Here is a 13,833-nt window from a genome sequence, read left to right on the forward strand (position 1 = left end):
AGATTCATATTAGCACTCTTTTATTTAAAAGAGTTTTCTCAATTTAAATTAACTGAATAGTGATTAATTGGATCCAGACCCATAAAGTGTGCTGTTGGCCTTATTTTATCTCTTCTGCAGATTGATGATGGTAGGTTCAAGGAAACTGAAGACCCATTAGACTCTGGAATATGTAACAATGTGACCAGAATACAATGATCCACCAGTGTTGCCATAGAGAAGAAAATTGACATGTTCTAACTCCTTGGTGCTGTTATTGGTTCTAGTGAGAACTTCTAAAACAGTGGCTCAATGTTGCTGCAGGAGAGCGAGCTACGTGATCAGCTGTTGTACATAGCATAAAGGTTTGCGTCTCTAACTGCCATGGTGTAAGTAGGCACTTGAAACCTGACCACCAACAATTATTAGTTATTTATTATTTATGTTTTCTGGTAGTTTCTTGAAGTATCTTGTATTTTAATGTTTATTTATCCTGGAATCTTCAGATGTGTAAATATCAGCAATCTGGAATTTCTACTGTTTGTATAAATATTAGCATTCTGGAAAACTTCATCATTGTATAAATAGCTCTGCTCTTCAGCTGTCTCTATGTTGTTATTTGTAACAAATATGTTTTCATTTCTAAATGCTGTGCTATATTAACAACTCTGCTTTGGTATCCATACTTGAGAATGATTATGACATGACAATATCTATGTACTTCGTCATCATACGCTGTTGATCAGCATGATATGTCTATGAAAAGCGACCAGACTGCAGTATCATTTTGTGAAGGGCAATGTGAATGTTTACTATAGCCAGTGCTTTAATAACTACTTCTTGTGATAGCATTTTCTTGTGGCCCATCAACTTGAATTATATTCAAGCTTCTGCTGTCAGGTTTTGATCACAAGGGCGGTTTGAAGAAGCGGATCTATAGCAGATGGCTGCAGGAAAATAAATCAGTATATCTAAGGTGGGTTAAAGGACGCTTAGGTATGCAGTATAATGAAGTAGCAGATGGTCTTGCAAAAGAAAGCATCAAAGAAGGGGACCCAATATTCAATCAGCTTCTATATTCTGGCTTTTGCCATGTTACAAAAAGAAAAAAAAAAGGAGTCATGCAATCAATGGGAACAGCAGTGGCAAACATTACAGCAGAAAAAAGGGCTTTTCGTCTGCTTCACTCCAGTGGACTACACACAGAAAAACAATATAGTCAGTAAAATCTGCGAAGGAGGTATGTAACATCAATTATTAGCATAAGATTGGGGCATGCATGTGCCCCTACATGCCTCTACAGGATTGGAGTGATGGGCTCTCCCACATGCAATGAACATCCAGAAGGCAATGGGATTTTGACACTGGGATGTTCCAAATATGTTTCACATCAAAATAACCTATGCAATAACCATGCAAAAATGATGATTCCCTTACCAACAAAGATTAAAACGTTAATGAGTGAGAATAATCTATATATTATATATAATATAATATAATCAAATATAATCAATAGTTTAATAGTATCTTAGCTACAAGAGGTGGAGATAAAGCTCTGACATAAAAAATGAATTGGTTGTTGCAGTTTTGTAGTTATATACACTCCTGGAAATTGAAATAAGAACACCATGAATTCATTGTCCCAGGAAGAGGAAACTTTATTGACACATTCCTGGGGTCAGATACATCACATGATCACACTGACAGAACCACAGGCACATAGACACAGGCAACAGAGCATGCACAATGTCGGCACTAGTACAGTGTATATCCACCTTTCGCAGCAATGCAGGCTGCTATTCTCCCATGGAGACGATCGTAGAGATGCTGGATGTAGTCCTGTGGAACGGCTTGCCATGCCATTTCCACCTGGCGCCTCAGTTGGACCAGCGTTCGTGCTGGACGTGCAGACCGCGTGAGAACACGCTTCATCCAGTCCCAAACATGCTCAATGGGGGACAGATCTGGAGATCTTGCTGGCCAGGGTAGTTGACTTACACCTTCTAGAGCACATTGGGTGGCACGGGATACTTGCGGACATGCATTGTCCTGTTGGAACAGCAAGTTCCCTTGCCGATCTTGGAATGGTAGAACGATGGGTTCGATGACGGTTTGGATGTACCATGCACTATTCAGTGTCCCCTCAAACGATCACCAGGGGTGTACGGCCATGAAGCCGGGTGTTGGCCCTGTGTGCCTCGGTCGTATGCAGTCCTAATTGTGGCGCTCACCTGCACGGCGCCAAACACGCATACGACCATCATTGGCACCAAGGCAGAAGCGACTCTCATCGCTGAAGACGACACGTCTCCATTCGTCCCTCCATTCACCCCTGTCGCGACACCACTGGAGGCGGGATGCACGATGTTGGGGCGTGAGCGGAAGACGGCCTAACGGTGTGCGGGACCGTAGCCCAGCTTCATGGAGACGGTTGCGAATGGTCCTCGCCGATACCCCAGGAGCAACAGTGTCCCTAATTTGCTGGGAAGTGGCGGTGCGGTCCCCTACGGCACTGCGTAGGATCCTACGGTCTTGGCGTGCATCTGTGCGTCGCTGAGCTGCGGTCCGGTCCCAGGTCGACGGGCACGTGCACCTTCAGCCGACCACTTGCGACAACATCGATGTACTGTGGAGACCTCACGCCCCACGTGTTGAGCAATTCGGCGGTACGTCCACCCGGCCTCCCGCATGCCCACTATACGCCCTCGCTCATAGTCCGTCAACTGCACATACGGTTCACGTCCACGCTGTCGCGGCATGCTACCAGTGTTAAAGACTGCGATGGAGCTCCGTATGCCACGGCAAACTGGCTGACACTGACGGCGGCGGTGCACAAATGCTGCGCAGCTAGCGCCATTCGACGGCCAACAGCGCGGTTCCTGGTGTGTCCGCTGTGCCGTGCGTGTGATCATTGCTTGTACAGCCCTCTCGCAGTGTCCAGAGCAAGTATGGTGGGTCTGACGCACCGGTGTCAATGTGTTCTTTTTTCCATTTCCAGGAGTGTATATATAAAATTACAAAATTGCAACAACTAATTAGTTTTATGTCAGAGCTGTATCTCCCCCTCTTGTAGCTTATATATATATATATATATATATATATATATATATATATATATATATATATATATATATATATATATATATATACCTAGAATTTAACTGAAGTGACAACCTAAACAACTGTAATAGCTATATTGTTTGCTACAAAAAGCCAGTAAACAAATAATAAAAATATTATGAGGTAACCTGTGGACACGAGAATGCGCTTCCATATAGCCATTCCTTCCACTACTTTTTGTGCATGCGCTATGAGCTGTTGTTCCTTACCATCAGCGATTGTGCGCTATGAGATGGGCATTGTATAGACATACTTTAACACATACCAACTTGCTATGGCTAAAAAAATAAGTCGAAAAATTGCAGCGACACTTTGCAAACCAGTATGATGCAGATGGCAGAAGATACCACGTACAAGGTTTCTCTCCCACTGATCCAGGTATGGAGCATGAGAAGAATGACTGTTTAAATGCCCTTGTGCGTGCGGCAGTTAGTTTAATCTTGTCTTTGTGGTCACTACTGGGACGTTATGTTGACGACTGGCAAAATATCTCTAGATTATTCACTTAATATTCATTCTCGAATTTTTGTAAGTAGGTTTTCACAAGATACTGGCGTCTCTCTTCACGCGTCAGCCAATAATCAGGGGTCTCAACATTTTGCTGACCCTCTTCCACTAGTCAAACAATCCTTTACCCATGCGCTTTTTTTTTTTGTACCAACACGTTCAATACCCCCATTAGTAATATCTGGTGTGGGTTCCATACCCTTGAGCAGTACTTTAAAATGGCATGCATGAGTGTTTAGTTACGTTTCCTTTATAGATGCCATCTTTAATTTTTGGAGCACGTAGCTTTACAAATATAGAATTAGTTTCTTTTACTAATCGAGTCTTTTATTTTTCGAATGTTAAACTGTCTTATCTCAAATTCTCCATTCTATAGAAATCAACTGTTGCTGCAAATGTTATGGAGTGTTTTTCTTATCGTATACGTGTCCACAAATTGGGAAAAGTTTAATTCTTTCACAGGCGTTAGCATTCTTACGCTTCGAAGATATATGCTGGTTCAAATGAAATTAATTACAACCAGAGTTTTCGTGGGACCATTTAACAGACAATGTGTGTGCTTTGAAACTTGCGAAACTCTGTCATCACTTCTCACGTTTAACCATGAATTCGATTTTTTTAATATTACCACTGCGAAGAATTACAGCACCGTGAGCAGACAGCAAATATTTACGTAATGTGATTACTGTCTGACCGTCGCAGCGACATCTATTCTCATCTATCCTCAGTGGTCCACTGTCTCCGTTGCTGCTGCGGCTAGACGCATGATTCTGTGCAGTTGCAAAGATTATAGACTTAAGTTGATGTGGGTGGTTTGTTGACAGGTGGGGAGACAGAAGATGTCAATTGTTTAAGATGTGATTAACAGATGATGGATTCAGCGTTGAGTGTTGTGTTTAGTAATAATCCATACCAGGGTTAGAATGTTAAAGTAATTCCCAGAACATGGCAACGAATAATTTGCAATGGCAGCGCTTTTGTATATGTATACAGAAACACGCCCCTCCCGTTCATTCTGTCACTTTGGATTTAAAGTGATTTAAGTACACCTAATAAATTAAAACTTTATTGTTAGAGTTAATTGTTTATCGCGATAGTAGTCGTTTATGCATGCTGCATCACTGGTAATTCGTTTTATATAGGTATGGAAGATAGCCTGAGTGTAAGGTCGTACGAATCAGGTACTACTAGTGAAGAATATGAGATTTTAGCTGGGAATACCATCAATAGACCCCAGCTCCATATTGCAGATGACGGTAGCATTGATGACTTAAGAAAAAATTTGAGAGAAGTGCTGTCAGAAGACTGTCAGAGTCCGAAAATGGAAAATAGTATAAATAATGCAGCTGTTACCCAGTCTTCAGATGCAGAAGCTATTAAAATTGTCGGCAAAAGCATATTTTATAATGAGGACTCAGACATTTCAAACTCACCATCAAATGAAGTAGAGAAGGAAGACACCATGAAGAATGAAGAATTAACAAATGGTGAGCAGAGTTCGTTATTGTTAAGAAGTGAAATGAATGTTGATACATTTATAAATGTAATTTCACTAGCTGGAATCTACAATTACTTCAATCCCGCGTCCGGCCATCCTTATTTAGGTTTTTCGTGATTTCCCTAAATCGCTCCAGGCAAATGCCGGGATGAAAGGGCACGGCCGACTTCCTTCCCCATCCTTCCCTAATCCGATGAGACCGATGACCTCGGTGTCTGGTCTCCTTCCCCAAAACAACCCAACCCCCTCTACAATTACTCTTATTTTGTAGTAGTAAACATCCCTTGTATTGAAATAAATTTACCTTTGCGCCAACCTTTTTTTTTCTGCAGAATAAATGTTAAGAAAGTGTGCTGTGCAAATGTAAATTGGATAATTCGTGTATAATTAGCGTTTTTTCACACTTATGAATTACGAAGCCATCACCACATAAAAGTAGGAATTCGGGAGTGTTGTTTGGATGATCCTGGAGTGAGATAAGTATAATTGTTGGCTAGTACACTGATTTTGCACTTGTGCAGTACTTGTGTAGGCCTATGTAAATGATTGCCATTTTTACCATGGTGGGTGACTGAAGATATTCTAAGTTAAGTAAAAATATTGAGCACATGAGGACTTTTATACCATAACTGGAATATGTATGGACCACATCAGCGTGACTGTAAAGACAGCGCATGTCTCTTTACTTATTATCTTGCAGCAGGAAGACTAAAGTTTTGTGGTGAGTGGGCGGTAGTGCCCCCCCCCCCCCCCCCCCCTCCAATAACATTTGCAGACTTGAACGTGACTATGGAGAGTCTGCATGGGCGCCAGATAGTGGTACAAAATGCCTGGGCATTGATAAATTGAGGCAAATGCCCAGGCATTTATGCATTTTAAAGATTAATTGATAAGCAGTGCTTATAATAAAATTAAGCTGATATTTTGTATTGGAGAAGTTGTTTTGCAACACTGCTTTTGAAGTGGTTGGGTAACAGAGTTAAAAAGAAAAAAAAAGTTGCTTGAGAGTTAGGGGAGGGTTATATGAGGAATTAAATTGGTCTGTAAAAATAACTTTTTACATCTTTAATAATGTCAATTCTTGTAGTAGTGTATGATAAAAAAAGAAAGCAATATGCAAGTTTAAAGGTAATTTTTGAAATAAAATGTAGTTTATATTAAGCAGCCAGCCCTTATGTAGTTTTTCTTGCTTATACTATATTGCTGCAAAAAATTAAGAGGACAAAAGTTTATCCATAATGATTTTAATTAGAAAAGTGCCATGTTCCAATTCCACAATTCCAAGAATCACCGATTCTCTAGGAATTGACAAGTATTGGAATCGAACAATTCCAGCATCTTGTTAATCATTTCTTTGTTATTAAATCTTTTTTGTGTGTGTGTTCTCATTTTATCTTCACAGCAGTGCAATCATTTGAAAGTATATAAAGAAATCAGCAGAATAGAACACTAAGAACAGTCTGTCTCAAATGTCACTACATCTGACACCAAAGCATTTTTTTCACTGAAAACAATTTAACATTTAAGAAAGCATTTATCACCAAGAAGCATATGCCAGCTGTTTAATACATTCAGTAATAATTTTGTTATTAATAATCATTCTTCAATATTATTCAGAAATCTAAGATGGATTATAAAGTGTGTTATGTTACAAAGCGATGACCCAAGGATAATGTTTTTTTCATACCGGCTTACCACTACACAGCTGTTCTACACAGTGTGGTATGTGTGTGTGAGGAGTAGAACATGTAAAAAGAGAAAGGACATCATACATGATAAGCTGCTGTCAGCAACATGCACCCATCCTTGGTACTGCAAGTTGGAATGCTTGTAATAAAAAGATTCTCTCTTCTTTCCTTTCATTCTTAATAATAGAGGCAATGAATAACATACATATGTCTAAGTGTAAACATTTATTAACTTTTAATATCAGCACTATTGTTCCATCCCTTATTTTAATTGGTAAATTATGAGAAACTTTAAAAAGTGCTTTTTTTAAATAAATGCCCAGATTCTGGGAATTGAAAACTGCTTTGGGCAAATGCCCATTTACAAGGGTTGGAACTTTAATAGTGGCAACTATTTATTTACAGCTTGTGCAAAATAGATATGTTTCAAAGTTTTACTGACCTTCAAAGTAGACACCAGCTTTGTGTATAACCCTTCGCCAGCGATGTGGAAGTCATAGGCTACTCTTAGCAGTGCCAGTGATGTTGACAGTTCGAGTGGCGCAGTGTATTAACCGACAGATTTGTAGCAGTTCTGAAGCAAATGCCATGAAGTGTTTCCTTCAGTTTAGGAATCGAGTTGAACTCACGAGGACTTAAGTCAGGGCAGTGCAGTAGGTGGTATAGCACTTAGCAGCCCCATCAGTCAAACAAATCAGTAACAGCTTGCACTGTACATGCTTGAGTATTGTCCTGCAAGATGATGGTCAGGTCCTGCAGAAAGTGTCACACTTCTGTCTCTATGCTGTTCATTTTTGGAACACAACCTATGACCAGCTTCGAGACGGGGTGATGATCACAGACCACGCCGCTCGAACTGTCAACACCATTGACATTGCCAATAATATCCTACGACTTCCACATTGCTGGCAACAGGTTATACACAATGCTGGTGACTACTTTGAAGGTCAGTAAAACTTTGAAACACGTATCTATTTTGTATGAACTGTAAATAAATAGATGCCACTACTACAGTTCCTACCCTTGTATAAATGTCCTGCTCACTGGGCATTTGCCCAGCCCACATCACTAGTGTTAGGTGTTGGGTGAAAAAATTCAAAGATGGTAACACTGGTATCCAAGATGAGCCTAATAGCAGTTGCCCTCGAACTGTCTTCATGGAATGCAACAAGGATAGATTGATTGATTTTCTTGAACTTTGACTAGCTATAAATGCTGCTCACTATATCCAAACACCTCCGAGGTTCTGTTGTGCACTGTGCAATAAACACCATGGGAAAATCAACCTGCAACAGTATGATGGGTGTCCTCACACTGCTCATGTCACTGTACAGAAGAGCAGGACATTTGGGTGGGAAAATCCTGCACATCCTTCCTACAATCCCTACTTGACACCCTCTGACTACCTACTTTTCGGTTCTGTCAGGTGTGAGGCCATTGCTATGAGACAGTGGAGGATGTTCAACAAGCAGAGCATCAGTGTCTTCGGGAAACTGGCACAGAGTTTTACTGCAGGTGTATTTTTGTATTTGTATAATGATAGGAATGATGTATGCAAACAAATGGAGACTATGTTGAAAACTGGCACAAAATATATAGATTAATATGATGTACTTTGTTTGTCTAAAAAACAAAGATTAAAGATTATGCTCTTTGCTTTCGTTATGGCCCTCATATATTTGTCAAATGCTTTCTTAAATAAACACAAGCCTAGCTAACAGTGTGTATGTTGTCTCCTCTATATTAAATTGGCAAACTGCAGTTGCTATTAGTCACTGATCTATCAGCACACATACACTCCTAGTGATTGTCCTTCGAGTCGCATTTACATACTGTGTTTATATAGTGGAAAGAAAGTGGGAAAGAGGGAGGAGTACAGAGAGAGCCTACATACAAAAGGAATGTGTTTCAATGCTGTTCAAAAATACATTCAGTAAAGGGATGTAAGCTTTCAAATAGTTCGAAGCACCTCAAAGCACAGTTTTTTATTCAAGTCTGCTGTTTACAAAAGGTAGTTAAAAAGTTTTAACCATCACAATGAAAATATAAATTTATGGACCAGAACTAATTTTGTTTTTGTTTGGCAGTATAGTGAAAGAACTGGAAGCAAGGTGTAGCAAATCTAATGCAGTGAGCGCTCAGCTATGATCTACTCTCTTCTGCAAGAAGGAAGTCAGTACCAAGACTAAGTTATCTGTGCACCGTTCAATCTTTTGACCAACTTTGTTGGATGGGAGTGAAAGCTGGGTGGATTCAGGTTACCTTATCAACAAGGTTGAGGTTACGGATATGAAAGTAGCTAGGATGATTGCAGGTACTAGTAGATGGGAACAATGACAGGAGGGTTTCCACAATGAAGAAATTGAAGAAAAACTGGGAATGAACTCTATAGGTGTAGCAGTCAGGGCTAACAGGCATAGATGGTGGGGTCACGTTACATGCATGGGAGAAGCAAGGTTACCCAAGAGACTCATGGGTTCAGCAGTAGAGGGTAGGAGGAGTCGGGGCAGACCAAGGAGAAGGTACCTGGATTCAGTTAAGAATGATTTTGAAGTAATAGGTTTAACATCAGAAGAGGCACCAATGTTAGCACTGAATAGGGGATCATGGAGGAATTTTATAAGGGGGCTATGCTCCAGACTGAACACTGAAAGGCATAATCAGTCTTAAATGATGATGATGATTGACAGTATATGTATACAGGTGTAATACACTTTGAAATCCCCGCACCACAGTACCATAGCACACTGCCAGGGGAGCTCAAACAAAATGACACACCTTTGGTAAAGTTTAGTTTCTTGCAGTAATTCATTTTCGACAGCAGTGGAAATGTTGCAGCTGTAGCATGCCAATCCAGATGACTTCTTTATCTGTCTAGGTTGGCCTGACACAGCTATAACATGTCCACGTCTGCAAAAGATCAATTACTGAATGACAGTCTACTTCATCAACAGACTGTGCCATTTTGTTTTGGCTTTTGTAGTTGCATGCTACAGTATTGTGCCATGAGAAAAGCATATTGAATTATTACTGCAGACATGGACCCGCAAACAAACAATAAATTAATTATAAAACTTTGTTTTATTTATTTACTGACTTACTTTCAATGTAATAATTAAAGTTTTATGGTGATTCCTTATAATCACTGTGGCAGTATTTTCATCCCCCCCCCCCCCCAAAAAAAAAAATCTCTCTCTCTGTGTGTGTGTGTGTGTGTGTGTGTGTGTGTGTGTGTGTGTGTGTGTGTGTGTGTGTCTTTAATGCATCTAAATAGTTAAAAATTGATACTGGTCCTTATTTATGCGCATCTACCTTAGATTTTCTGAAACCTTCGCTCCACTGCTTAATGAAAAAGTATCATAGTCATTATGCAGTGCATCTTTTACTATGCTAGAAACGTCTAATAATGTTTTTGAATGTGTGTAAAAGTTAAGTCACTGTTAGTGACAAATAGTAATTTCTCTTGGTTCTTCTCATCGAAGAAAAATAATGGAGACACACATTTTTCAAACTATCCATTGCCCACTGTTGTGAAACCAATAAACATGCAAAAATTATATTTTATGAAAAGGCTCATTTCTTGTATTGCCAATGAAACTTGTCAAAGGGGGAATATTCAATTGTAGCTGGCTTTTGGAACACAGAGGTGAGTGGATAGCAGGCACTAATGAGATAAACCTCCCCCCATGAACCATGGACCTTGCCGTTGGTGGGGAGGCTTGCGTGCCTCAGCGATTCAGATAGCCGTACCGTAGGTGCAACCACAACGGAGGGGTATCTGTTGAGAGGCCAGACAAACGCATGGTTCCTGAAGAGGGGCAGCAGCCTTTTCAGTAGTAGCAAGGGCAACAGTCTGGATGATTGATTGATCTGGCCTTGTAACAATAACCAAAATGGCCTTGCTGTGCTGGTACTGCGAACGGCTGAAAGCAAGGGGAAACTGCGGCCGTAATTTTTCCCGAGGGCATGCAGCTTTACTGTATGATTAAATGATGATGGCGTTGTCTTGGGTAAAATATTCCGGAGGTAAAATAGTCCCCCATTCGGATCTCCAGGTGGAGACTACTCAAGAGGATGTCGTTATCAGGAGAAAATCGGGCAGGTAGGTTAGAAAATTTAAAAAGGGAAATGGATAGGTTAAAGTTAGATATAGTGGGAATTAGTGAAGTTCGGTGGCAGGAGGAACAGGACTTCTGGTCAGGTGACTACAGGGTTATAAACACAAAATCAGGTAGGGGTAATGCAGGAGTAGGTTTAATAATGAATAGGAATGCGGGTAAGCTACTACAAACAGCATAGTGAACACATTATTGTGGCCAAGATAGATACGAAGCCCACACCTACTACAGTAGTACAAGTTTATATGCCAACTAGCTCTGCAGATGACGAAGAAATTGAAGAAATGTATGATGAAATAAAAGAAATTATTCAGATAGTGAAGGGTGACGAAAATTTAATAGTCATGGGTGCCTGGAATTCGGTAGTAGGAAAAGGGAAAGAAGGAAACGTAGTAGGTGAATATGGATTGGGGCTAAGAAATGAAAGAGGAAGCCGCCTGGTAGAATTTTGCACAGAGCACAACTTAATCATAGCTAACACTTGGTTTAAGAATCATGAAAGAAGGTTGTACACATGGAAGAACCCTGGAGATACTAAAAGGTATCAGATAGATTATATAATGGTAAGACAGAGATTTAGGAACCAGGTTTTTAATTGTAAGACATTTCCAGGGGCAGATGTGGACTCTGACCACAATCTATTGGTTATGACCTGTAGATTAAAACTGAAGAAACTGCAAAAAGGTGGGAAATTAAGGAGATGGGACCTGGATAAACTGATTAAACCAGAGGTTGTACAGAGTTTCGAGGAGAGCATAAGGGAACAGTTGACAGGAATGGGGGAAAGAAATACAGTAGAAGAAGAATGGGTAGCTTTGAGGATCAAGTAGGTAAAAAGACGAGGGCTAGTAGATATCATTGGGTAACAGAAGAGATACTGAATTTAATTTATGAAAGGTGAAAATACAAAAATGCAGTAAATGAATTAGGCAAAAAGGAATACAAACGTCGTAGAAATGAGATCGACAGGAAGTGCAAAATGGCTAAATGTAGGGATGTAGAGGCTTATCTCACTAGGGGTAAGATAGATACTGCCTACAGGAAAATTAAAGAGACCTTTGGAGATAAGAGAACTACTTGTATGAACATCAAGAGCTCAGATGGAAACCCAGTTCTAAGCAAAGAAAGGAAAGCAGAAAGGTGGAAGGAATATATAGAGGGTCTATACAAGGGCGATGTACTTGAGGACAATATTATGAAAATGGAAGATGATGTAGATGAAGACGAAATGGGAGGTAAGATACTGCGCGAAGAGTTTGACAGAATACTGAAAGACCTGAGTCGAAACAAGGCCCCCGGAGTAGACAACATTCCATTAGAACTACTGACAGCCTTCGGAGAGCCAGTCCTGACAAAACTCTACCATCTGGTGAGCAAGATGTATGAGACAGGTGAAATACCCTCAGACTTCAAGAAGAATATAATAATTCCAATCCCAAAGAAAGCAGGTGTTGACAGATGTGAAAATTACCGAACAATCAGTTTAATAAGTCACAGCTGCAAAATACTAATGCGCGTTTTTCTTTACAGACGAATGGAAAAACTAGTAGAAGCTAACCTCGGGGAAGATCAGTTTGGATTCCGTAGAAATACTGGAACACGTGAGGAAATACTGACCTCACGACTTATTTTACAAGAAAGATTAAGGAAAGGCAAACCTACGTTTCTAGCATTTGTAGACTTAGAGAAAGCTTTTGACAATGTTGACTGGAATACTCTCTTTCAAATTCTAAAGGTGGCGGGGGTAAAATACAGGGAGCGAAAGGCTATTTACAATTTGTACATAAACCAGATGGCAGTTATAACAGTCGATGGGCATGAAAGGGAAGCAGTGGTTGGGAAGTGAGTAAGGCAGGGTTGTAGCCTCTCCCCGATGTTATTCAATCTGTATAATGAGCAAGCAGTAAAGGAAACAAAAGAAAATTTTGGGATCGGTATTAAAATCTATGGAGAAGAAATAAAAACTTTGAGGTTCGCCGATGACATCGTAATTCTGTCAGAGACAGCAAAGGACTTGGAAGAGCAGTTGAATGGAATGGATAGTATATTGAAAGGAGGATATAAGATGAACATCAACAAAAGCAAAACGAGGATAATGGAATGTAGTTGAATTAAGTTGGGTGATGCTGAGGAAATTAGATTAGGAAGTGAGACACTTAAAGTAGTAAAGGAGTTTTGCTATTTGGGGAGCAAAATAACTGATGATGGTCGAAGTGCAGAGGATATAAAATGTATAGATTTAAGTGTCAGGAAGTCATTTCTGAAAGTATTTGTATGGAGTGTAGCCATGTATGGAAGTGAAACATGGACGATAAATTGTTTGGACAAGAAGAGAATAGAAGCTTTCGAAATGTGGTGCTACAGAAAAATGCTGAAGATTAGGTGGGTAGATCACATAACTAATGAGGAAGTATTGAATAGGATTGGGGAGAAGAGAAGTTTGTAGCGCAACTTGACCAGAAGAAGGGATCGGTTGGTTGGACATGTTCTGAGGCATCAAGGGATCACCAATTTAGTATTGGAGGGCAGCATGGAGGGTAAAAATCGTAGAGGGAGACCAAGAAATGAATACACTAAGCAGATTCAGAAGGATGTAGGTTGCAGTAGGTACTGGGAGATGAAGAAGCTTTCACAAGATGGAGTAGCATGGAGAGCTGCATCAAACCAGTCTCAGGACTGAAGACCACAACAACAACAACAACAACGAGATAAAAAAGTGAATAAATGTAACAAATAAACTGTGACTGAAATATTGATGTATGAAGGAAGATTTAAAAGTTTTTCCAGTTGCAATGATGTTTGTACAATTAGCTGCAATAGCTTTAACATTTTCTTTTCATGAAGAAAAACTCTTTTTTGGCTCTGTTATATAATGTGTCTGTGTATAATTGATTCCTCCACCACTTTTGCATTGAATATGAAA

General features: G+C 40.0%; 1 protein-coding gene across 2 annotated transcripts in view; it reads left to right on the forward strand.

Moving 5' to 3' along the window:
* The first annotated feature begins 4,334 nt into the window (after window positions 1-4,334).
* LOC126297736 (rab GTPase-activating protein 1-like) overlaps window positions 4,335-13,833 on the forward strand; it is a 153,683-nt gene continuing 144,184 nt past the window's right edge. The window contains exons 1-2 of one of the 2 annotated variants that reach the window (XM_049988884.1): window positions 4,335-4,430; window positions 4,749-5,093. In XM_049988884.1, coding sequence (XP_049844841.1) covers window positions 4,751-5,093 — 343 coding nt within the window. In that variant the 5' untranslated portion in view covers window positions 4,335-4,430; window positions 4,749-4,750. Of the gene's footprint in view, window positions 4,650-4,748; window positions 5,094-13,833 lie in introns of both variants that reach the window. The other variant, XM_049988883.1, reaches the window with a different exon arrangement.

The sequence above is a fragment of the Schistocerca gregaria genome, chromosome X, assembly GCF_023897955.1.
Source record: "Schistocerca gregaria isolate iqSchGreg1 chromosome X, iqSchGreg1.2, whole genome shotgun sequence".
Lineage (NCBI taxonomy): Eukaryota > Metazoa > Arthropoda > Insecta > Orthoptera > Acrididae > Schistocerca > Schistocerca gregaria.